The 27,479-nt window shown below is 38.1% G+C and overlaps 1 protein-coding gene across 1 annotated transcript in view; it reads right to left on the bottom strand.

The window, feature by feature from the left end:
- LOC122804663 (protein phosphatase 1 regulatory subunit 37-like) overlaps window positions 1–27,479 on the bottom strand; it is a 1,708,176-nt gene that overhangs the window by 724,668 nt on the left and 956,029 nt on the right. The window contains exon 9 of the mRNA XM_044074645.1: window positions 6,089–6,230. Coding sequence (XP_043930580.1) covers window positions 6,089–6,230 — 142 coding nt within the window. The remainder of the gene's footprint in view (window positions 1–6,088; window positions 6,231–27,479) is intronic.

Genomic DNA, 27,479 nt, shown 5'->3' with positions numbered 1-27,479 from the left:
ACAACTGTTTGCTGATGACCTACTAATAACTTCTAATGATATTGAAAATTCAGTAGCTCACCTATTACATAATCTAGACTTTTTTGCAAACATCTCTAGTCTAAAATTCAATCAAAAAACTCAGGCACTTCTAGTGAATAAAAATGTTATTATGAAACTTAGGTCAAAAAGCGACATAACCTGGGAGGGCACGCATATTAAATATCTAGGTATCATTATTGAATCTAATTATAAACAAATAACTCACATCTAATTACCAACAACTTATAAACTCAATTACTAGTTTAACTGACAGTTGGAACAGACTCTTCTTCACATTTGAAGACAGACTAACTTTACTCAAAATGATACTGTTACCTAAAATCTTTTTCATTGGCCAAGCTTTAATAATTCCCCCACCTGTTAAAATTAAACAGAAAATTATTAACTTATTACTCAACTTCCCGAAAAAACAAGAATTTCTCTTCTCTGGCACACCACAAGCTGGGATGAAGGAGGTATAGGGTTTCCAAATATTGATTTTTATTTAAACTCTGCAATTATTAACATAGTGTTGCGTTGAAATAATACTTCTTATATATCATATTGGAAATCAATGCATGAAACCTTACTTCTTAATAGTAATAGGACATTGCTTGAACCATATACTCAAATACATACAAACATCTTTATATGGATTTTAAAAATATACATTCAAAGTGAAAGGTCAAAACTTGTTCTCACACCTCTTATAAACCAAATATTGCTGTTGTTTAAAAAACTTATGTTTTCTAATCAGTGAATTAAGAATTTATTAATAATTATGTTTTCTATTGCTTACACAAATGAGTGTTTGATATCTTTTGATACTCAGAAAATGCTAGAACTTAAGAAGGGTGACCTATTATATTGGAATCAATTTCTCTCAGCTAATAAAATAAGTTCTCAAACTATTTGATCAGCAGATATAGTTTGCAAAATTGCAATTGGTTGGACATTCAAACTTGTAAGGATTTTATACATACTAAGCTCGTACCCTCATTAGAGGCATACAGTAAGAATGATTTAAAAATCTTGGATTTTATCTCAACAATTATTAATAGCTCACCCAAGAACACTTCATACATATCTGTTATTTATAACATTCTCAGAAATGATTTTAGCAAAACAGATATTTCTTTTTGGAATTATTCGAGTGAAGTTAATAGACAAGTATTCTCAGAAAAAGATGATGCTGACTGGATACATGTGGTTGTTAATTGCAAAATAATTTCCCCATTTTGGTTAGAATTTAAACATCTTTGTAAAGCTCTATTGAATGACAACTGTATAATTTCTGGCTCCCTTATCCTTTTCAATGTTCTTGTTCCTGAATTCATTACTAAAAACCAAACATTTTTACTATGGTCTATCCTCTCTATGGCAAGGAAAATTGTTACTAAAAATTGGAAATCCCAGTCTACTCCTGACTTTAAACTTGAGTTTATTCATCTTGTGAAATACATTTGTAAGAATGAGATTACTAATATAAAAGCAAGGACTAACAACACAACTCATCATTTAATTGCTTAGACAAAATTGTCTAATCTGTTAGTGAAATAGTAAGTGTTCTCCTATGTATATTGCCCCTTTAGTTGTTATGGACATTGTACATAGTTTGTTTTTTCTTGTTACTATACTGTTAAGTTATTTTGTTATAAAATGAATAAAAACATTTTGGAAAAAAAAGACAGTCAGTTCAATCAGAAGAGGTATTTGCAGCCCTGCAGGAATTACAAAGACTGGCACTAGAATGGAAGCACAAGGAACTCAAGGCAGCTGAAGCAGAAGAGAGAGAAAATCAGCACCAGAAAGAAAAGTAGATGACCTTCTGATGTCAGAAGTACACTAGTAATGCTGAGGGGGGAATCACATAAAAGAAATCCAGGTCAGTACAAATATTGTTCCTCAATATACGGAAGGGGTTGATTTGGATTTTTTATAAAAGCCTTTGACAGGGTGTGTATTCAGCACCAAGATGACCAAGAGCAGTAGGTGAGGCTTTTAACACCCTTGCTCATGGGTAAAGGAATGCATGCAGTTTCTAAAGATACTGATGTTGATTATATAAAGTATGCAAGCATTAAAGAATGTTTACTTCCTTTTTATAAACTGACACCAGAACTGTACAGAAAAATGTTTAGAGAATATAAGTTCATAAGTTCATAGGAGATTACTAGGCTAACGACTGAAGAGCCCCTAAAACCTAGCCAATATAATCCAATTTGACCCAATATATGGCTCCTAGGGGCAAGAGGAAGGCATGGATTTGTACCTATGCCCTGAGTATCTTACAGGTTGCTCCTGTCCATAAAGGACATAGGCACTTTCCCAGGTGTGAATTAGTGATTCCCCATCCAATGATCCACATTGCATTTGAAGAGGGCTTGATGAAGGCTCTGCTTAATGTGAATAGGAAGTGTGTTTCAAACAAGGGGCAATGGCTGGAACAGACTTCCTATACAAACATGGATGAAATTATGACAGAGCATATTGCAGAAATCAGCACTTATTTTCTCAGATGTATGAGTGGATACAAGGGCAGTCTCTGGAACACACTTCCTATTCAAACAAAGATGAAATTATGACTGAGTATATTGGAGAAATCAGGACTTATTTTCTCAGATGGGTAAGTGGCTACAAGGTTACCACATCTGAGATGAAAGTAGATGGTTTCATGAGGAAACAAGCCCTTAGCACTATGCTTGATTACATGAGAATGTGGCTAGCAGGGTGGGAACATAACTCTGTTGAGAAGATGGGGAGGAAAACGGACCTTTAACTCACAAGCAGGTTGCCACTACATAGGATGGGACCCAGCACTGCACATGGGTATAGCAGAACCCATGGGGACAGCCCAAGCCACCCAGAAGGGTACACCCATAGCTTCTGGTACATGTTCAGGATTTGGAGTTAGATGTTTGAAATGTAACTGAATGGGCATGTACAGCCTTGCTGTCCACTGAGGTGGGGGAGGGGACTATGTCTCAGGAAACATCAAACAAGATCAGCACTTTGTTGTAGCGGGTTGTTTAGAGACAACAGGTTGCGGCTAACTAGTACAGGAGTCTGTATCCTATCCTGGTAGAGGGGAAGGAGGCTACTGCAAAAGGGACACAGTCTCAGACATAACCATAGTCAAATTGCAGTAGTCAGACTGGAGTACTAGTTGCCTGAAAGACCATATAATTTAGGGCCTAATGTGGGAAACCTTTTCAGGTAACATTGTTCAGAATATATCTGGACTGGAAAAGGACAAAGTAGCAAGCAAGCAGCTGTGTTTGAGGACATTCCTGCTGATGTTCTAATTGAGAATGACTTTGATAGTACAGTACCAAATGTGCATGCAGTTTCATGCAACCAAGCATGAAGGCAAACACTTATCGAAGAAAGTAGGGTGGAGGCCCAGCCAAAACCCAGAGCCCCATCTGGGGCTGATGATATTGCTACTTCAGAGATGGAACTGGTCAGTAGCAAAGACCCACGATCTGAGCCACAGCTGAGGAAAGGTAATGGGCTTCCTTTGGAAGCTGCTACTTCTAGAGGAGGGGAAAGTGATAGTAGACAGCCAGAACATGAGGCACCACTGGCAGAGGGTATCAGACTTCCTTTGGAAGGGGATCTGAAAGGGGGTGAGGGGGCGTCAATTCCCAGATCTTTCTTTACAGACTTGATGGAGGTAGCCAAGAAGGATCCTGGTATTTAAAGACAGAAGGAATCCATATACTGGAACATAGGATTTTTGCAGAGGGACTGGATCCTTGAAGGACAGCTTCAGGGAAAAGTAATGCAGCAGTTGGAAGTATTCATGGTCTACAAACTGGAACTTCTGACCATAATCCATGCTATTTCTTTTGCAGACCATATGGACATAAAGCATACAAAATGATGGCTTATGCAGTCCTTTTATTGACCTGGGACTGCAAAGGATTTAACAAGGTACTTTTAGAACCTGTGAGCAGTGCCAGAAGTTTGGCAAGAAGGGAAACAAAGCTAATGCTTCTTTGATGTCATTGCTTGTTACTGAGGAACCATTTCACAGTGTAGCTATGGATATTGTTGAACCTCTGAGTACCCCAAGTTCCACAGGTAAGAAATATATCCTGGTAGTGTTGGATTATGCCACGATGTACCCAGAAGCAGTGACTCTGTCTTACTTTGAAGAAGAGAAGATAGCAAATGCTTTGCCTGATATTTTCAGCAGGGTAGGATTTCCTAGGAAAATAATGATGGATAGAGGTGTCAACTTTATGTCAGACCTACTGGCATGTTTGTAAAAGTTTTGTGTCATAAATCACCTTAAAGACTAACCCCCCGACCTTCCACAGACAATGGGCTGGTGAAGAGGTTTAAGTCTAAATGGAAGATAATTTTGAGGGCATTTGCAGACCAGTTTAACAGGGAATGGATCAAGCAACTGCCCTATCTTCTCTTTACAAACAGGGAGATGTTCCAGCAATCCACAGGCTTTTCACACTTTGAACTACTGTATTGTGACAGGGTAGGGGGAGCTTCTGGATTAAAATGGGGATGAGTGGGAGGTTGAGCATGATTCCCACAAACAGTCTGCTCTGGAATTGGTTATAAACTTTATTTATTTTTATTTAACATTTGTCTACCGGGAAAGTCCGACATGGAACAAAGCCAATTTACAGCAGAGGCCTGGGGAGAAATGCTCCAGATGCATGTCTTTGCAATGTTGGAGGAAACTGGACCACCCAGAGGAAACCCACACGAATGCAGGGAGGACATACAAGTGCCACACAGAAGGCACCCAGCCGAGAATCAAACCGGAGAACCTGTTGCTGTGAGGTGATGCTACTTCTGCACCACTGCGCCGTCCAACCTCAGGACTAAGCTTAGGGAGATCAGTGGGGGTGACTCAAGAGTGCCTATACATATATTTTACTCTGTATTTGCAATATATTATTTACATAAACCACTTATGGTTGGTATTTATTTAATATAGGTATATGTATGCACTGTTGTTTATCTGACATGATGTTAATCGTTACTTACACTACTGGCTGGCAAGCTGTACACCACACATCTCTCTGTAGATTGCTTAAGGCCTACTACTATTGAAGTATTAACTGGTATATCTGGCTTGATTTAGGAGTAGCAGATAAATGTAAGTCTCTGACTTCGCTAGGTTGATGACAGTACTACTGTACCAGGAAGAAAACTGTGGGGAATTGCAGATTTCTGCTAGTCAACCTTAGGAATTTGTGTGTGTGTGTGTGTGTGTGTGTGTGTGTGTGTGTGTGTGTGTGTGTGTGTGTGTGTGTGTGTGTGTGTGTGTGTGTGTGTGTAAATCAAGCTTTGTGTGAAAGCCAGCTACCATAGATAAAGCGGCTCTAGAAGGTATTGGTTCACAGAGAGACAGGGCTCTGTGGGAGTGTTGGGTCAAATACATAGCTCTGAAAGTGGCCTGGCTGTAGTTCAGTCTGAGTGTGGCAGATGGAAGTCCATACAGCAGTAGACATTCTCTTTATGCTTGTGAAACCAGGTTGCACTATGTAAACTAATTCCTTTAAACAGACTTGCATGCACTTTCTTACTATTATTTCACTCTTGGTTGACAGTGGTGGGATTCAGACCCCAATGTTAACAGCGATTTAGGCATCACATTCAGGGGCAGTGGTCACAGTCTCCTGTCAGATTTAGGATCAACAAATGGTAACCCACCTTCACATATGTGGCAATGGTGATATCACCCTTCACCCCCACTCCTGATGTGCTGCCAGTAAACTGCAATCAAATTTCTTACGTATTTCAGGCTACAATTCTTACATTTTCAGAAATTTCCAGGGTATGCTTAAACTTTATCCCTTCATTATGCTGATGACAGAGCAATTTTTTGTATATTTTTTATAATTTCTGTATTTATCCGTTTCTAGCCTGGCATTGCTTTTATGCCTGTAAACTTCCAAACTCCCCACACAATAGATACATAGATGCTACATCTCTGCACATTATATCAACACTTAATGTCAGTAATAAAAAATATTAGGCTCATTAACAGAACAGAAATCCATTTGCTTGTATTTTTTCAGGAAATTTATTGTACCTTCACAGGTGATCTTTGTTGCAACCAGTCCCAAATTCTGCAGTGAACGGTTACAGATGAGTGCTTCTTTAAGTCTGTGAATTCCTTCATTCTGGATAGCATTTCGGCCAAGGTTCAGGGATTTGAGGCATCTTGCATAAATCTGGGAAAAAAATGAAGGCAAGCTTGACATCTGCAACAGAAAGTTATTCAGAGTGATTTTGTTTTTAATTCTTATAAAAATAAAAAGTCAGTGAACGAGACTGTCAGTTTTCACTGGGAAATGCATAAGCATCATTTGATGATAGTCATGCATTATCCTGGGAGAAACAGTTAATTCTTTAAATAGATTTATAATGACTTGGATTAACTGCATATGAAGATTGACAAAACCTGGTATAGTCCACTATCCGAACATAAAATGCACTAACAAGAGGCGGATTTGTATCCGCTGTCCTCTTATACCAACACTTAAACATTACAGTAATCTTGGAGTAGATATAGTTCATTACATGAGTAGTGCAGCCACATCTCTCTGCCTGGGTTGCAGGGGGCACACCCCATCACTAGTACTTTTTGTGCATATGGAAACATACCTAAGTAGAACCTAAACTGGGGGAGGGAGGCCTTCAACTCAATGATAGTAAGTTTGCAGCCCTGTATCTGAAATAGTCTGACTCTCTACCTCTTCCCATCTGTCTTCTTTCCCCCTGCTGTTCTAGTCTTCCCTCCTCTGCATAGTTTGGGTTATGTACACTGGCTTTAAGTCATTTCACATCTATCTCCTCCATTCCCCTTACCACCTTCCTTTCCCCTCCTGTCCCCCCATTCATTAGATCCTTCCACTTCCTTCCTTTAACATTCCCAGTTAATAATTTAGTTACCCTTCTTAATTACAGGTTTTGCTTCTTTGAATGGATTCTGGATTTGTTATAATCTAGCTTCTTTGACATTAAATCCTCTGTATCAATCACTTCTTCAAAGCCTTACTATCCTCTGTTTATTGAAAGATTCATTCATTACATTCACATTTAAGAAGACACCTAGAATTTTTACAGGCTTTTTAATATGAGAATATTGTGACTTTGTTACTGTGCAGTTTGTTACAGTGTTCATACCAATTGATTCTTTTGTCCAATTGAATTTCATGATATGCAATGATAATCATGCACCTGCAATAGTGTTGTGTTTAATTTCAAACGCTACAAATTAACTTAGTGTGCTTTTAACTAACCACTGTTTGCATTCAGTAGCCTCGTTTAATACTTCTTTAGAGAGCACATGTAACATTAACTGTAATAAGTGCATATGAAGCAGGTTTCCCTGTACTCCACTGAAAACAAGCTTTGCCCATTTAGACTTCTCTGTTTATTATAGAAAATAAATAAATAAATACATTTCAGTTATTGATACCAGACCACACAACCAATACATTATTTTAAAAAGTATGGAAGAACAGATTTTAGAAACTGTCGCTGACCTTAATTTTTAGACAAGTCTTATCAAGTTGTGAACTTTCATTTAATGTCATTCCCAGAGAGTCATAGTCTTAATTGCTGTCATTGGTCTAACTTAAAGCCACTTCTAGAACATGCTATTCTCGTCTCTTGCCAGTAGTGAACGTGTCAGTTACTTGACCCCCCCCCATTTTTGTTCATTGTATTGTAATTATCAATAAACAGTGGGCTGGCTGTGGCTGAACAGGGGCTCTGGACAAGTCTATCCACCTAATTAAAAATGTTTGACAAATAAAAAATAAATTATATTTTCCATTTGATGCTTGTGTATATGTGTGTCTATTTACATTTATTTGCTGTATCACTAATTCTGGTAATGGTCACAGTAGCAAGCTGATCAGGGCAGACTTTAATAAGTCAAGCAATCAGTCATTTACATGGGAACTCAGTCAATTAATAGCATACAAAATAAATCACATAAACTCCTTGTCAAAAAATAAACATACGTTTAAAAATAAATATACTGGTGTGATGCAGAACATTTAACTGGCAGATAACATTTACATTGAGAATTTACAGATGTACTTGAATTTCTCTGTAAAAAAGAGGTCTCAGGTAATCTCCTGAAGCTTTCAAGAGAGCAGCAGTCCTGGAGTCACGTAAGTAGCAGATTGCACAGATCCTGTGTCCAGACAGAAAATGATCTGCAGCACGGAGTATGTCCTTTCATCCTGGAAACTACCAGTAGTATCAACGAGAGTGAAAGGAAAGTCACAGCTTGTTGGTAAGGCACCAACAATCGTTAAATACAGGATGGAACCACACCATGCAGGATGGAAAAAATGTGACCAGAAAAGCAAAGATATTCAGGCTCTAATAAGCAATCAGAACACATACCACAACATTTATGTGATATGACAGTACTGAGGCATTTCACTCTACAACCACAGAGCAGAATTCCGTTCTAACTGCAAACAATCAGGCTCACAATCAGCCACTCCCTGATAAGTGGCTGTGCATTAGCCATTTTGTAAAGAAATTGACACATGCATCTCTGTCCTTAAGTCCTGTGATGGTCTTGTGATGGAAGGATGCACTTAATCTGGGTATTGCCCCTCATATGGTAACAGGATTGAATCTCCGCTAATTCCTTATCCCAGATTGTGAGTGCATGATCAAGCATCACAGGATTGTGCACCTGTGATACAAATTCCAGTATGAATACCCACTTAAACAATAATAAGGTTAAAGTGCTTATAATTAGAAGGACAAAGTATATCATAAATGGTCAAAGCTTCAATTCTTGTCAGATGAAGCTTGATACAAATGCACGTCCTTCATTTGGGAGTGGCATCCTGGTACTCATGTAAAGGCAAGCGAGGAGACCAGACTTCCTCATCCTTTACAACAGTTCCCACCTCCTACGTGTGAGCCTATGGACATTCTGTTATTGTGCTGTATCTAGTGCACCTGTTGTGCAAGGCAGCCAAAGGGCTATGCCACTAGGTGCCCAAAGACCTCAACTGACTCTTCTAAATGTGAAAAGCAGTGTTTATATTCTGAGGTCCTTTTGGATTGCAAAGACCCTCATTGTCTTCATGAATTCAGTAACCATGTAAATGAACCTCATGACCACTATTAATAGCAGTGATTTCAACTTTTCAGTCACTATCCAAAGCTAGTGACTATTGGTGATTATGGAGACACAAACTGGTCAACCCCATGACTTATGTCTCTTTTTCTCACCACAGTCCTGTACAATACCTGCAGCACTATCACTGTTATGCCCATTTGTTGCTCACTCTTGTTATCCACCTTCCTATATCTTCACTCATAAGTAGCTCCTATGTTACTTTAACTCCTTCACCTGAGGTAGCTGATTCCCCCTCACCTTTCACCTGCAAAAAACAATAACATTTTTTTTCTGACAGAACCTTGATTTTTGATATAGAAGTTGGAGCTTTCATAGGTGAGTACTAGGCTAACTGCCTTGGTGCTGTCTCCTCATAGGAAGGCATGCCCATCAGGTTTGATAATTCATCAGAACCTTTCTTCTAGATCCCAACAGTGATCCAAGCTGAGGTCAACATTTATTCATCTTTGTTGAGAACATTCATGGCTGTTTATGTATGTATGTATGTATGTATGTATGTATGTATGTATAAAATATAATGCATATGTATATATGTACCCATATAGCTATCCATCTGTCTGGTTAGCTACTAGTCTGTTAGATGCAAATATATTTGTACTGTTGTGATTGTACAGTGTCATTTCTATGCTTTTTCCTGTATGTAGATTTCACGTTTGTATTGATGTGCACTCTCAACTTCTGTTAGCAATTAGGTATTTTCCTTCTAGAAAAAAAAAATTCAGCAATATTTGTGTTTGTTGCTTGTTTTACAAATACTTGCTTCTTCAGTAACTATATGCACAGCAGTATTTAAAAAAGCAATATGAGATCACCTTTATAATTGATTCAGATTAATTATATTGCCATAAATTGCATTCTTAAAGAAGCATAAAATACCCTGAGATTCAAAGAGACTTAATGCAATGTGGAAGACTTATCTCAGAAGGTATATTGCATAAAAAAACAACTTTCTTCATGCTATAACAAAATCGCCAGGTTCGCAAACGGTCACAGGTCCTCCACCCACCACTGCACCTCTCTCCAAAAACTAAACTGGCTTGAGTTACCTAATCAACTCAACTACACTCAATTAACTTTAGCCCACAAGCTCATTCTTAACCCATCTCTCTGTCCCTCCCTGTCCTCCACCTTCAGGATGCACCTACCCAATAGGGCTTTAAGATCTAACAATCAAAACCTATTAGAAGTACACAAACCAACTCGTCCTCCAGGCAAAAACTTACTATCCTTTAACCTAGCTCGTCTCTGGAACTCACTTCCACCATCAATTCGCACTACTCTCAATCATAACATGTTTAAAAAATCTCTTCATATGTATCTACGCTCCCAATGGGAATGCTCTTGCTCCCACCCCTCATAAAAGGCCAAATGGAATGCTCTTGCTCCCACCCCTCATAAAAATATGGTATTTACATCTCCCTTCACACTCATGTGACCTGATTGTACCTTATTAGCTTTTGTCCTTACAAAATAACCACTCTGTATGGGTAAAGCAACATCACTCTTCTCTAAATAGTATTGTTTGAATTCCTAAAGTTTGAATTTATTTTTAAATATTTTGAGTATTGTTTGTTTGTTTCCTGAAGTTTCAACTCATATGTCTGTATCTTGTACTATTGTATTTATCATGACACTGTTTGTACCTACTTTGTTATTGCTTTTTTGGAGCTTTTCTCCCCAGGACTCCATTGAAAACGGGTTCTTTTGACCCAATGGACTATCCTGGTAAACCAACTGCAAATAAATAAATAAATAAATAAAAATATACATCAGACTAAGCCTTTTTGATTTTTAGACTACTATGTCTCTGAGTTTTTCACCTCTTGCAGGTCTTAACACAGAGAACAGTTTTGCAAAAAGCCAAAATAAAAAAAAATACATTTATTTTCCACAGGTTAACATAAAAAGGGCTTCCTCAGAGTAAAAGATCAAAAAGGTGGTAACAACATTTATACAATGCCTGCTGTCAAAGCTGGAGCACAACAAAAACTATATCCATTTTAAAGTACTTAATGTCCATTACCCATATTGTACACTGTCCCCTAAGGAACCAATAAATTGTGCTAAACATATAAATGAAAACTTCTGTTAAGTAAAATTTCTATTAAATAAAATTTGTAGTAAAAATTATAAATAAAATTTACAAGCCATAAGATTATAATGTAGGCAACAATGTATCCAACTTCAAAATAGGTATACATATTGCCTAAATAATATGTGTAGGTAAAAACATTATTACAAATTAAAGAATTATTACTATTTAAATATGGCAGCCCTACATTCTAACACACTGGACATAGATACACAATTATTTATACCAGGTGAATCACTGACATTAAGACATAGCTGCCGCATTAATTCTTTTAATTCTAGAAGATTTTCCAGGTCCTCTCCTCCGCCACTGTAGTGAACCTTTACATGTGTTCTTAATGGTATTAATGTCACAATTGAAATCACTAGCACAACCAATGTGCCAGTTATAATTTTCCACACTAATATAAGGGCTGTCATTAATGAACCTACAATATTTGCAATGCCCACATTTGTTCATTTTTTTTTTTTTGTAGGTTCCAGTCACTATATTGCAGATTCCTTCCGAAAGGTTTCTAATACTTTTCCCTTTGCTGAAAACAAACCGTGGCACCACACCTAATGTTTTCTTTAACTTAGGGGTGAATACAGATTTCCACATGTTCTGACAGTATCAGAGTATTTAATAACATTACCGCTGTATGGTAAAACAAGGGCTAAACTCATGTCTTTCTCATTCTTGCGAACTAATGAAAAACAGGCACAAACTAAATAAAATAAGAAGGGCAAATGTAGCTCAGTCTCCGCAGCTAAAGACCACAAATCCACCAGTTCCAAAAGACACTTTATTAACAAAAATAAATCACTGTGTTAGCGCTTTCGTTTAAAACCATGCTTAACTTCATTAGACATTTTAAAAATTGTTACATCACATCCTTTTATACTGCCACGTCATTTTTCATTGGACCCTCAGTATGATTGACATGCATACGTAATAACCTAATAAATATTAAGTAGATGTATTGAAATATTGTTAAAAATATATATTAAAAATAGTAAAATATGTTGGATTTACTCATATGACCCTAAAAGTGTTATAAATATATCAAATAATAAATATGACAATAATTGAAATGTTAAAATATCATCATAAATATGTCATATAAATACATTATAAATTCATATAAAAAAATTGATGTAAAAAATCATAAAATTACATAGACAATGCATAGGAAGTACATACATTAAAAACTTCATAAGGAATTGCACTTTAATTAATTAATTTTCTTTCTTTGCAGGGCCTTCAGTTTTAAAACTGGTGCAATAGAGCTATGTTCATTGATTCCAGGCCAAGTATCTGCCTGTAATCTGATTTGCCATTTTAATTCTTTTGGTTGGTTTTCTTCAACATTCACATGGTCAATGGCCATATAAGAAAAATGGTGACTATTATATTCACAAATGTACTTTGCTAAAGCATTATTTGGATTATTTTTCTTTATAGCATACTCATGTTCATATATTCTTTGGGCAAAGCGTCTTTCAGTTTTTCCAATATAAAATACTGGACATGAGTTGCACACAGCTAAATACACAATTGCCTTAGAACTGCAGTTGCATTTGCCTTTCAAAGAATATCTTATATTTCTTAGATAAAAATTATCACCATTGTTTACTTTATGGCACCAATGACATGCCCCACACCTTGTCATATCTAAATTTAATTGGGCAGGCATATAGGTGGCTTGTTTAAAAATGTCCTTAAAACTCTTGCCTTTCTGGTACACAGTTTTTGGTTTCTCATTCATGTGGTTCCTTATGTAAGGGTCTTCTTTTAAAATGGACCAATTTTTTACAAATACATCTTTGATTAAATTATGATCCTGAGTAAATGTAATAACTAGGGCTTTGGTAAAGTCAGGAACTACAACAAGGACCCCTTGCACGGACGGCAACTGCACGGCACTAGAGAACAAATAAAACCACAAAAATAGCCAGCATGGTAGAGAAACCTGTGTTTAATACAGACCGGTTTCAGTCTCAATGACCTTTATCAATGTAACAATTTTTTATATTAGCAGAACAACTGCTAATATAGTAACACCATATTTTAAATTGACCAATCAAAACCAGAACATATTAGTCACCTAGCCCAAATTTAAAGGTATATGCAATACACACGTAAACATCAAAAATAAGAAACATATACAAAAAATATATTATTTTTTATATACATACACACACATAAATATATATATATATATATATATATATATATATATATATATATATATTTTATATATATTTTTTGATATATTAATAATTTTTCTAGTGTTGTCAAGGGATATTTATATTTTGTATGTATACATATTTAATATATATTTTTTATGCATATGTTTCTTATTTTTGATGTTTATGTGTGTATTGTATATACCTTTAAATTTGGGCTAGGTGACTAGTATGTTCTGGTTTTGATTGGTCAATTCAAAATATGGTGTTACTATATTAGCAGTTGTTCTGCTAATATAAAAAATTGTTACATTGATGTATTAAATGCAGGTTTCTTTACCATGCTGGCTATTTTTGTGGTTATCTTTGGTAAAGTCAGACTTATTATGTGTTCCTGTGTTCCACAAATTTGCTCATACTGCACAACGGGCCCATCACTATAAATCAGACTGATGACATCATGAGTGATCTTGGATTGATCCAAAGATAGGTTTAAAATGACCATTCAATCTTTTACTGGTTACTTCCTGAATCAATGCATCTACAAATTTACAAGGATATTCCATATTAAGAAACATAGTATGTAGACTAAGACATTCATCCAAAAATTCATCATATTTCGTTACCATCCGGGCCACCCTAACACGTTGTCCTTTGACAACAGATCTTTTTTGGTGTTCCAGATGTGAACTACTATAATGTAAAAAACAATTAGAATAGGTTGCTTTCCTATGGATGACAGCTGTGTACATCTCATTAACCCTGCCTTTTTCTAGGTGAACATCCAAATAATTCATATATTCAGCATTGATATCCCAAGTCAACCGCAAAAACTCTGTAGTGCCATTTATATATACAAGAAATTCATTCAATAACTCCTCTGCCCCTGTCCATATAATACTGATGTCATTCTGAAATCTGTGGTAAGACTTTAAGCATGTCTTAAACTTGTCCAACTTTATGATGGATATGCGTATGTTGAAGTTTCTCTTAATGAGTTAAATGGGGCTTATAGAAAAATATATGAACAATTAAATGATATTTTTTGGAAAGACGGATTAACTTGGACTTATATAATTATTTGAATATAACTACCCCAAGAATTCCTGTCTGTTTTGGAACCCCTAAAATCCACAAAATTATATTTGATCCCCCGATGTGTCCATTAGTGGATGGGATCCATTACTTCTACATGTGCAAAATATATAGATTATGAGCTCAAGAACATCTTAGGAAAAGAATCACAAGTATGTAAAAATTTGTGGTCATTTTTACAACATATGAATGATATTCAGTTTGACCATAATGACATCTTGATTACAATAGATGTATGTGATCTTTCTACAGTAATTCCACAGACCATAGGTTTAGAATGGGTTAATGAGATGCTCATCCATCATAAAGTTGGACACGAGACAACTAACCTTATTATGGAACTACTAGAAATGGTGTTGAGCAATAATTTTGTTAATTTTAACAAGCAGCATTTCTTGCAGAAAAAATGCATCGCCAATTGGTCACCTTGTGGGGGAGCCTATGCAAACATGGCGATGGCCTATTGTGAAAGGAATTTTATATTCAATTCCAAGTTTAAGACATGCTTAAAGTCTTACCACAGATTTCAGGATGACAGCAGTATTATATGGACAGGGGCACAGGAGTTATTGAATGAATTTCTTGTATATATAAATGGCACTACAGAGTTTTTGCGGTTCACTTGGGATATCAGTGCTGAATATATGAATTATTTGGATGTTCACCTAGAAAAAGACAGGGTTAATGAGATGTACACAGCTGTCATCCACAGGAAAGCAACCAATTCTAATTGTTTTTTACATTATAATAATTCACATCCGGAGCACCAAAAAAGATCTGTTGTCAAAGGACAACTTGTTAGGGCAGCCCGGATGGTAACGAAATATGATGAATTTTTGGATGAATGTCTTACTCTACATGTCATTGGTACTATGATTCTTAATAGGGAATATCCTAGTAAATTTTTAGATGCATTGATTCAGGAAGTAACCAGTAAAAGATTGAATGGTCATTTTAAACCTATCTTAGATCAATCCAAGATCATCCATGATGTCATCAGTCCTATTTATAGTGATGTGTCTATTGTGCAATATGAGCAAAATTGTGGAACACATAATAAGTCTGACTTTACCAAAGCCCTAGTTATTACGTTTACTCAAGATCATAAGTTAATCAAAGATGTATTGTAAAAAATTGGTCCATTTTAATAGAAGACCCTTACATAAGGAACCACATGAATAAGAAATCAAAAATTGTGTACCGGAAAGGTAAACAAGCCACCTATATGCCTGCCCAATTGAATTTAGGTATGACAAGGTGTGGGGCATGTCATTGGTGCCATAAAGTAAACAATGGTGATCATTTTTATCTAAGAAATATAAGATATTCTTTGAAAGGCAAATACAACTGCAATTCTAAGTCAATTGTGTATTTAGCTGTGTTCAACTCATCTCCAGTATTTTATATTGGAAAAACTGAGAAACGCCTTGCCCAAAGAATATATGAACATGAGTATGCTACGAAGAAAAATAATCCAAATAATGCTTTCTCATTCTTGTTTACCCCATCACAAAAGTAGAACCATCATTCAAAAGGGGTGCTAGCCTGTCTTGTCTACCATTTACTACCTCATCTTTAATTAAATTTAGTAGAGACTCTAGATAGCCCCTGTTCAAAAACATGGAAATTAATCTGTCAGTTTCTGCATTTTGGACAGAGACTTCCCTGATGTTGTTTACCAAAGTGGAGTCTGGCACACTATCACTTGAACATCAGTATGTAGACCTTGGTACTCTGTTACTTGAGCAGAGGCTTAGCTAGAGTAGGAAGAAGGAGCAGCCATCCCAGGCACAAAGTGTTAGGGGATGCAATAGATAGATCCCGACTGGTCTTCAGTTTATGCTGGCAGTTACTAATAAATGCCTATATTGCATTTGCAGTCAAAACTGAAACACAGCAGCAGTCTGTGTGTGGCATGAACCATAGCAGCTGCTTGCTACAAATGTAGCAAACAGTTTGCTACAGTTTAAAAGGAGAAAAGTCCCTTAATTCATCCTCATCTTAAACTTGTGAGGGGTGCCAGATTGGAGGACAGCTGTGGGTGTAAAATTAGCTAGCCACACTTCTACTGTTTATCACAATGCAGTGGAACTTGGTACATTGTCACTTGAGCATCAGAATGCAGCATAACAGGCATTCAGAGTCAAGAGTGACAGTTCAAGTCAATAGGTATAGTACCTTTGCTTTAGACGACAGTTTTTACATTGTCACTACTTTTCATTTTAAGCTCAAATATATTATTTGTACTAATTATCTAAAAAAAATCATTGATGCAAGAGCTGAACACTTTTAGCATTTTGAAAATGTATCATAAGAACAATGAGGACAGCAGGTGTGCTGTAGTGGTGTGATACAAACTGAAAACGCAGTCTCGTTGACATTGTTTTAGATATTAGGTAGCCTTAAACTTTTGAAAAAGGCACTTTTATGAACCATCATAAAAGTAAACACTGTGGAGGATTCCGGGATTGCTGTTGAGAGAATATTTGTTGAACTTCTGTTCTTCTCTAAATTTACCCCGCCAAAAAAAAAATGGAATCCTACTCTATTGGAAAAAAGGAACAAGGAGAAATGTAATAGAATATTTTTATGAGGCAGAGCCATAATGGCCAAATGATAGCAGCACCATGAATTAGCAATGCATTTTTTTATATTTTACAGGATTATATAAACTTAATTTAATAAGTAACATTTTGATGAATTTAAACATTTATGAGTATAGTAATTTAAACTTGCTGAAATCGATACAAAGAAAAAATCCCTGCCATATTAAGTCCGAATATCTGAATATAATATAATATACAGAAATGAGTCATCTGGCAAATACTTCACAAGATTTAAATATGATGAAGGACATTCAAAAATAGACTTCTACAATCTATAAAGATTGACATATTAGACATTAAAACTGATTCATTAAAAGAAGACTGCAACAAACAACTAGAACTATTTAAAGATGTAATCTAAGAACAAGTCTCTCAAATCGACACTGTTGAAGATTCGCTGAATGGCATGAATTGAATGTAACAATAAGGAGGACTGACTTTCTGCTAAAACAAAATAATTGATTGTTGGGAAAAAATGACTACTTAGATAACAAGACATGTCCAAATAACCTCATAATATGTGGCATCCTGTAAACATTAAAAAGAGAAAATATGATTACTTTTATACATACATGGCTTCCAAAAAACTCTAAATATAGATGAACGATTTTCTCCTGGAATCAAAAGGTCATAGCAAAACAGGCTTCATGATTCATGAATGGAGAACAGCAGCAGTCATCTGTCTGCACAAAGGTGGACCATCTAAAGACCTTAGAAACTACAGACCCATAAGTCTCATTGGTCTCATATGCAAAGCCATGGAAAGAATCATTAATGACATAGGAAACCTCCAGACACTGGACACAACCCAATTTGGTTTCATCAAGGGCAAGTCATACCTACTCAGCCTAGTGGGAGCAGTCAACGAATCCCCCACTGACACCAATGTTCTGCAGGAAGGGCTGGTCCAGACAAATAACTTGTGTTAGAGCCATGGATCAAAACGAAATACCAAGAAATGCACAATAGTATCCTTCAGGAAGTCATCCACCTCCTGTAACTATAATATTGACAGCATATCCCTAATAGTCGACCCCATAGTCAAGTACTGAGGGACACATATAGACAGTAAACTGGCCTTTGACCATCACATATCTACAGTAGTAAGGATATCATTCTACATTGTGCGACTTATAAACAAATGGCATCTATGTCCAAGGAGGTCATTGGTCCACTATATTCAACATTCATCACACCTATCATTGAGTACAATGCACCCTTCGGTATGTACCCAAAAAGGCACATTCAACAATTGTCCTTTGTAGACCACCTCAAAGCCCTGTCCCTGTATTCTGTCTCCAACAGGTTGTTGAGGGAGATCTATGACTGGCATACAAGGCATTGTTGGACTCCAGCCTGATGGACCTCTTTTAAATCTGCAAAACAAACAGTACCGGAATTACTCATTCTAAAGACTTCAACTTTGTCAGTGATATAACTAGGACCTGCTGGAGAGACAGGTATGTATCCCAGATACTACACCCTCTCTGGAACAGGTTCCCCATACATGTGATCAGAGTTCCACTCTAACCCAATTCAAGTGTAACTTGGACAATTGCATGGGGAATAGGAAATTCACCTCTGGTTTCCTACCTATATCTTTAATGGAAACAGGATACCTGGAAATGATTCATATCCCAGGCCCCTGCTTCTAAATGTTTCATCTCCCAAGCCTCTGATTACACTTATCGATGGTTCCAGAACTTATCAGAGATTTGGGATGTATGGCTAGGCTTAAAAGGCCGTAGCGGTCATTAGCTTAGTAAACACCTATGAACCCATGAACAAATATCCCTATCCAAACTCTTCATAATACAGATGCTGTCATAGATCAATTATTGTCAAGTTTATTTCCCATTTAGGCAAAGGTCATCGTAATGACTGCATGGTAAAACTATCTTCTGAAACAAAGTAACAGTGTCATCAAATATGACTATGATTATTCTTCAAAGGTAATAGAAAAAAGAAAAGTTGTAATTCTTTTGCTACAGAAATGGAAAAAGAGACACCAAAACTCATTTTCTCATGGCAAGTTTATCTGTAAGTACATGTTATACAACTGATTGTGTACTATTTTGTGCAGTGTAACCATTACCTGCTGCTTTCTCTGGCTTAGCAACTGTGTTTTGTGTAGTTGTCCTAAACCTATGGCTTGTACCAGAAGCTAATCTTATTACATGTTTAAGCAACTGGGTCTGTTACCACTTTAAACATTTGGATGGTTCCAGAGGGTCTTGATGCATTGTTATTCAAACCAATTTAGTGCTGATGTAGTACCAGAGGCTATTTTTGTCTACATGTTTAAGCACTTGTGTTTGATTCAACTTTAAACCTATGGCCAGTGCTGGAGGCTAATCATTTACATTGCAAAACAATCTACACTATTTGTTTCAGTTGCATGTAAAAGCTAGTTTTTCATGGCTACATGACTGCATTTGATGTAAACTATGGCTGGGACCAGAGTCTATTTATTACAGTGCTAAACATACTGTTTAGTTCATCCAGAATAGGACTTTGAGATAGAAAGTTCAGTTACTTGTTGAGGAACATGCAGCTAGTGTGTGCAGTGATATATGAGTGTAGTATTTGCCATAAAACAAAGATCTAACTATTGCTATAATTAGATTATTTACTTACATCTGTACTGCTATACTGTAATTAATACTCTAAACTGTTTATTTTTTGGTTATTAATGTTGTGGTATTTCACAACTGTCTACTGTTCTCTAAACTGTATTTTCATTTTTTTGGGGTGTTAAAGTTGTGGAAAAACTACCAACATGAAAATTTCATCAAAACGTAAATTAAAGGTCATGCTGCTAAACGCTAGGTGTCTAAACATGAAACTGCACTCATTGCAAACATTCTTAACCCTGGAAGAAGCTAGCATTTGTGCAGTCACAGAAACCTGGTTCAAAGCTGTGGAGAGCACACCGGCCATACCAGTTTACTCATCCTATCATTCATTCAGATCCCAAGCCGTGGGCGGCAAAACAAAAGGAGGTGGAGTTGCAATATATAAAAAAGACATACACACCTCTCGGATGGTCAAAGAGTATGATGCACAGGAAATACTCCAGGTGCAGTTAACGACTGACAAAACACCTATTCAAATCATAGCTAGCTACAGGCCTCCAATTCTGACTCAAGATGCCATTCTACATATCTGGACCTCTTTGAATCTACCAAGGTTCAAGTCTTTACCCTGATCCTGGGCGACTTTAACTATCCAACCACAGACTGGAAGAAATACTCATGCCAAAACATAAATGCCCAGAGATTCCTTGATTTCGGAAATGCAAATGCCTTGGACCAGTTGGTTGACATCCCCACAAGAGGTGAAAATATCTTGGACTTGGTATTAACCAACATGCGTAACCACTGCAGCATCCCTACAGTGTCATCATCCCTGGTAAGATCAGACCAGAAAGCAGTCACTTTCAAAGTCACCATTCCCCCGACTCTCCCCCACCCAGCTAGGGTCAAACAAAAAACTTCCCCAAAGCTGATTACAACCTCCTGAGGGAAGGTATAAACAGCTTCACATCCCCCTTCTCCTCCACAGAAACTGGCACAAATGTCCAAACTTACACCAAAGTACTATACGAGCATTTATAGAAATACCAGACAGGACAAAATCGTCCTCCTCAAGGAAAAGTAAACCTGCCTGGTGGATATCTACAATAAATAAACTCTATAATAAAAGTATAAAATTGCTGTCCAGGACCAAGAAGGAGCAAGTGTCTAATTGGAAGCAATCTCTCCTTAGCCTGAACAAGCAAATAAGAGTACAAGTGAAATCCTTCAAAGCAAACTTCGAATCCAAACTGGCCACATCTACTAAAAACAATCATAAGGCTTTCTTCACATATGTACGCAATCTCAAGGGAAGCACCAAGATCTGCTCAGAATTGGTGGTCAAGGACACCACATACACAAACCCTGTAGACATAGCCAACTTGCTGGCAGACAGGTTCAGTGAAAACCTCTCACCTCTGTCCCCCCAATTGGTAAAACAGGACATCACCAGCACCTGCTCCCCCTCCCCTTATCTCTAGGGAGCAAATCATCACTGCCTTCTCAAAGGCAAAAAATACAGCCTCCATGAGACACAATAACATCCCAGGCTGCATCCTACATAAACTCAGGCAGAAACTTGCAGCATCATTAGGCACCCTATTCAACCAAAGCCTGAGTACCGACTTCGTCCCAGTCGAGTGGAGGACAGCTACTGTCATCCCTTTGCACAAAGGTGGAGTGTCCACCGATCCAGGAAATTATAAACCCATCAGCCCAACTAGCCTGATCTGCAAGGTCATGGAGAGGATTATCATGGACCTCATTAACAAGGACACCAGAAATCTCCAGACACTTCAGCTGACACAGTTTGGTTTTGTCAAGGGGGGGTCTTGCCTGTTAAATTTGGTCAACTTCTTTGAGACAGTCACCAAGGCCATAGACGAGGGGAAGATGGTGCACACTGCCTACCTTGACCTGGCCAAGGCCTTCAATACTATTCCCCACTCAGGCATAGCAAATAAACTTTCTCAACTAGGTATCAATCCATATGTCACCAAATGGGTAGCAAACTGGCTTACTGATAGAACCTACCCCAGTCAAAATAGGGGAAGTCACCTCAATTAGTAAACCTGTAACAAGCGGTGTAACCCAGGGATTGGTCTTGGTGCTTCTGCTGTTTGGGATATACTTCTCAGATGTGCAAGCCAAATCTAGTGGGCTATGGTTGACCAGGTTTGCAGATGACTGTAAGCTGGGTGCTGTCATCAATTCCCCTAGTGATGTGGACATCCTCCAAGATGATCTCACCCAAACAAATGACAGATGCCAGAAACATGGCCTTAAGCTGAATGCAAAAAGATGCATCATCATCCCTTTTGGGGAGAATGACGTCCTCACAAATTATATTGATAATAAAGCACTAAGCATGCAATCAGTTGTGAGGGACTTGGGAACCCAGGTTGATAGCAAACTGACATTTGACCACCATATTGCCTCTGTTGTATGGAAAGCTTTCTAAATGGCCCACCTCATCAGTAAGAGTATCTCATTCAGGGGTAAGGCGGTCATAACATCCCTGTATTCTTCCCTTATAAGACAGATTATCGATTGAATACAATTCCCATTTCAGCATGTACCTTGCAAAGCACATGCAGCAGCTGGCGAGACCACAGAGATTCCTCACTCGGAGAATCCAGGGCCTCAAACATCTACCCTACACAGATAGGGTAAAATTCCTGTTCCTCTACTCAGTCTCCTACAGACTCCTCCGAGGTGACCTTTGTCTGGCATACAAAGCAATCTCAGACCCCACCCTGATAGGACTGCTACATATCCACAAGTCAAGCTCCACTCAAGTAACTCACATACGAGACCTCAACCCGGTCTGTGACATCAATAGGACTTGTTAGCGGGACAGATTTGTGTCCCAGAGACTCCCCCTTTTGTGGAATAGACTCCCTCTCCACATAAAGCAGAATACCTCATTAAACCTGCAACCTGGATAACTGGATGGGGAACAGAAAATACAACCCTGAAATTCCACCTATGTCCCTGTTGGGCAGTGGCATAGGGTACTGACTTGTTGGAACATGGGCTAAATTCTTGGCCAGGCTTGTAAGGGCCTCAGGGCTAATAGCCTAGTAACTTCCTATGATCCTATGAACTTTATAACTGCTCACTGTTCTCTACCATCTTTTACTTTCTTTTTTCTCAGCCCCAAGCCAGCTGTGCCTCATAGAATTCGTGGCACCTATCCTGTGGCAGATAACACCACTAACATAAGTCAAGCTAGTGGGACTTCCAACTGTACTAAAGAATCTTGCAGAACTTAAATGTGTCTCATTATACTACAAAAGGCATTAGTAGGCTGTGTTTTCTGCTGTAATCCCTAATATACTGAACATAAATGCATGAGCCAGCAGCGGGTATGTCAGCCCCCCCCCCCCACGTAGAAACATTCTGATTTCTACCCTTCAAGTCTGTAAAAACACTCCACACTAAACTGCAATTCTAGCCCTTCCAGCCTCTAAAGAAACATTTACCCATCTGTTTTTTTTATTTCTTTTATGTGATTTATACCCACTACCCTCCCAGTCTGTCTCTGAGTTATCAATAGCTGACTCACTCACAGCCCTCAGACAAGGTAATTTCTTAGGGTATCCAACTGATAAAATTAAAAGGGCTGTCACTACTTTTTAAAAGAAAGAAAGCATTAGTAACACAAGAAGGGCTAACCTTTTAGATGTGAATTCAGAACAACTGATAGTTCATGTTTTAATTGCACATACCTTGCTTGGCTCTCTGTCTGCACAGTCACCTCCCTTTTTTTGCAATAATCTAGTTCCCTGCTCCCTGCAGCTCTAAGGGCTATTGTTCTTTCACATTGTTTTTTGCTCATTTGTCACACCTGTTACAAGTCTTCTTGAATTAGACCAAACCTTAACTCATAAGTAACATACCGCTGAGCTTGTCAGTACCTTTGAGTGCTCGAGAGTGCCTGTATCACTGATTGTTTTTGTTGGTGTCTTCTGTTCCTTCCTCCTCCTCAGCTCTGCCCACTCTGTTCACCCTTCAGGCTCACTCTGCTCCCCTAACCTACCACAATTCCCACCCAACCCCAATGCCTCTACATGTATAACCCCAAAACCACACCCCCTCTAACATTCAGCCTATCTGAACAGTCCCCACCCACCTCCTAATCCACTAACCGCTCCTGCATCCAATACCCAGGACCCTCCCCTTTCCTATTCTTACCTTCCCTTCTTCTCCATTCTTACTACCAAAGACCACATCACTTTACCTTCTGTTAATTCCTTCTCTCCTCTGCACATCCCCACTGTATACAGTAACCTTATACTACCATGCATATCAAACCTACATATACTCTACCATTAATATGTCTACCTTTCCTCCTCTACTGCCTACTCCATCTTACCAGACTACCTGACTTTTCTTACTTCCCTCTCTATCATACAAATTCAATATATGCCTTAAGAGAATCTCACCTCTCAACGTATATCACTCCACACCTTTATTACTACAATGACTCTCTACTCTTTACTAGAAAGATTCTTCCTGATATCTGTAATACAGTCCCAATCCCTCACAATCCATACCTCTCCAGCTACCCTTCTCTCAACTCCAACTCCAATGAATATAAAGACCTTGCCTCCTTCCTACTCCAGCTAATCTCCATCCTCCTCTCTGGTGACATACATCCTAATCCCGGACCCTCAGACAACCATGCTTCCAACCCTAAATAGTCTTCCTCACCCTCTCACCATAAATCTCTCCTTATTGCTACCATTAACACCCAAAGTTTATGTAAACTTCCTACCCTTCATGCCTGGCTATCCCATTACCAACCTGATGTTCTCTCTATCACTGAAACATGGCTAAAACCCCACATAAAAGACTCCGAACTTACACCTCCCAACTGCAACATCATAAGAAATGACAAAACTCTAAAGAAAGGTGATGGAGTAGCCCTACGTTTCTCCTTCTCCCTAACAGTGACACCCTATACCAAGCCCATACCCCAATTCGCAACAGCTGAATTAACCCTGGCCCTCCTAAAAATTAATAACCATAAAAAAATATGTATAGCTGCCCTATATATTCCACCAGAAAATAACATCCCCATTCTTGAAGATATTCTGTCTTGGTTCTCATCCAATATAAGCAATGGAACTATACTCCTAGGTGACATAAATATAAACTGGTCTTCTATTCAATCACCTACATCACCTCAGAATTTAAACCTATACAACTTCACCCAAATAATTACCTCTACTACCAGATTCAGTAAAGACAACAACTCTGGCAGTATTCTGGACTGGACATTAGTTGCTCACCCCAACTCTATTTCTGACAATGGCACCCTATCCGACTCCCTCAGCTTTCATCTTCCTGCCTTTGCTCATCTCTCACCATCCTCCCTCCATCTTCACCACAACTACATCATGACTCATACCCTAAAAAACTTTAACCCTCAAGCTTTCTCTGACTCAATAAAACATATTAACTGGAACCCTGTAAAAACCCTCCCTCTTGACGACGCTGTTACATACTTCAATACTACATTCAATAACCAACTAGATAGCTTTGCTCCCCCGAGAACTAAAAGAATCAAAACCAAATCCACCCCTTGGCTAACTAAAGCAACTATTACACTCATGCTTACCAAAAATCTAAAACACCTAACACCCTTACTGAATATAAGCAACTTTGTAATAAAGTGAAAAAACAAATTGCTTCAGACCGAACGTCCTACTATTCCAAACTTCAAAACAATCATAGATCCAACCCCCAAAATTTTGGAACAGTATATCTGCTCTCCTGGCAAAAAAGACAATCCCTGCCCTGATCCTAACTCTCCAGATCATATCTCAGCTACCCAATTCAACTCTTTCTTTATTGATACAATAGCCAAGCTCACCACATCATTCTCCAGTAACACTTCTACTCCACTCTCATCCCACACTCTCAACTCTAGTCCCACTGACATCAACAGTACTCATCTCTCCCTTTACCATACAACCCTTCTCTCTACACACCATAAAAGAACTTCTACTAAAACTAAAACCATGCTCTCATGCCCCAGACAACCTTCCGTCTAACTTTCTTAAGCTAGCTGCCGATGGCATAGCTCTTCCCATCATCATACTTATCAACCCATGTACCCCTCCTCTGGAAGAAAGTGTTCATCATTCCCCTCCACAAAGGAGGAAACAATACTGAAATCTCCAACTTTCGTCATATAGCCATCCTGTCCCCTATCTCTAAAGTCCTTGAAAAATGCATACACTTGCAACTCCTTCCCTACCTCCTAGACAATCAACTTCTTTCCTCTACTCAACATGGATTTATACCTGGACATAGTACTACCAGTGCCCTTCTGTCCTTCCTTGACATCATCAACTGTGCCCGAGATTCTGGCAACATTGTATCTACCCTTCTCCTAGACTTATCAAAGGTCTTCAATACTATTTCCCACAACCTCTTCTTGTCCAAACTCTCTCTTCTAAATCTCTCCACCCCTCATTAACTGGTATTCCAGTTACATTTCTAATAGACAACAAGCCGTCAAGTGGAACAATAGTACCTCTTCCTTCCTTCACACCCCAACAGGAGTTCCACAAGGCTCAATACTGGGTCCCTTACTTTTTAACATCTTCATTAATAATTTTCATCAGTGCATCCCTAATACCAAACTTGTCCAATACGTGAATGATTCCACCATAATTTGCTATGCTCAGTCTCTTCCCAAACTCAAGCAACTAACACAAGATGTCTTCTCTTGTACCAAGTCTTGGATACTGAATAATCACCTTGCTCCCAACACATCCAAAACCAAAATCATAATCTTTACCCCATCTAAAAACACCTCCAGTGATAACAATTCCTTCTCCATAGTCAGTCAGAATAAGATTCCCATTGAAATTGTCTCTCATACAAAACTTCTAGGTGTTATCATTGATGAACATTTAAAGTTTGACATTCATATACAAACTAGTATTAAGAAAACACACCAAAAGCTCGGAATGCTGTATCTCACTCCCTCATCCAAACATATATTCTCGATTTGCCACCTCATTCCCTCTCTCTTGCATGCAGCCCCTCTTCTTACCAACTTTCCACCCTTCCTCAACTGCTACAATAAATCTCTAAGTTTGCTACCGGGACCAAATCCTCCACCCACCACTGTGATGCACTCCACTCCTTGAACTGGCTGAAACTCCCCCACTATCTCTCTTATATTCAACTGTTCACTGCTCACAAACTCATTTTCAAACCCACTAACTGCCCTTCCCTCTCCTCCACACTCACCTTGCATCATCCTGACAGAATACTCAGGTCCAGTAACTTGAACCTCCTCAAAGAGTAGAAATCCTTACGCACACCAGGGCAATTTCTCATGTGTTTTCCCTTGCTCGTCTATGGAATTCACCCCCCCCCACATTCGAATCACCCAAAACCACTCTGCCTTCAAGATCATGCTCCATTCCCATCTCTCTTCTCACTGGGAATGCTCATGCTCTCACCCCACATGACTCCCTCTAGTTCATTTCTGCTCCCCTGTCCTTTTTTTTTTCTTTCTCAAAACTCAACCGACTGACTCCATTCATTTCATTTTCACTCTCTTCCCTTTTTTCTTTTCTCATAACTCAACCTATTCACCTCTCACTGTTATATTCTCCTCTAATTCTTCATACCTCTCACCTCATGAAACTAGGAGTGCATATATGCCTGCACTCCAAATTATACTATTGTACTCCAAAATACTTGTGTTTTAATTTCATTCAATGCTTTGTTACAACA

This window comes from Protopterus annectens, chromosome 6.part0, assembly GCF_019279795.1.
Source record: "Protopterus annectens isolate FY-2018-M chromosome 6.part0, PAN1.0, whole genome shotgun sequence".
In the NCBI taxonomy this organism is placed as follows: Eukaryota; Metazoa; Chordata; order Ceratodontiformes; family Protopteridae; genus Protopterus; species Protopterus annectens.
Note: the sequence above shows the minus strand (reverse complement) of the source record. Positions and strands in the feature narration are given on the sequence as shown.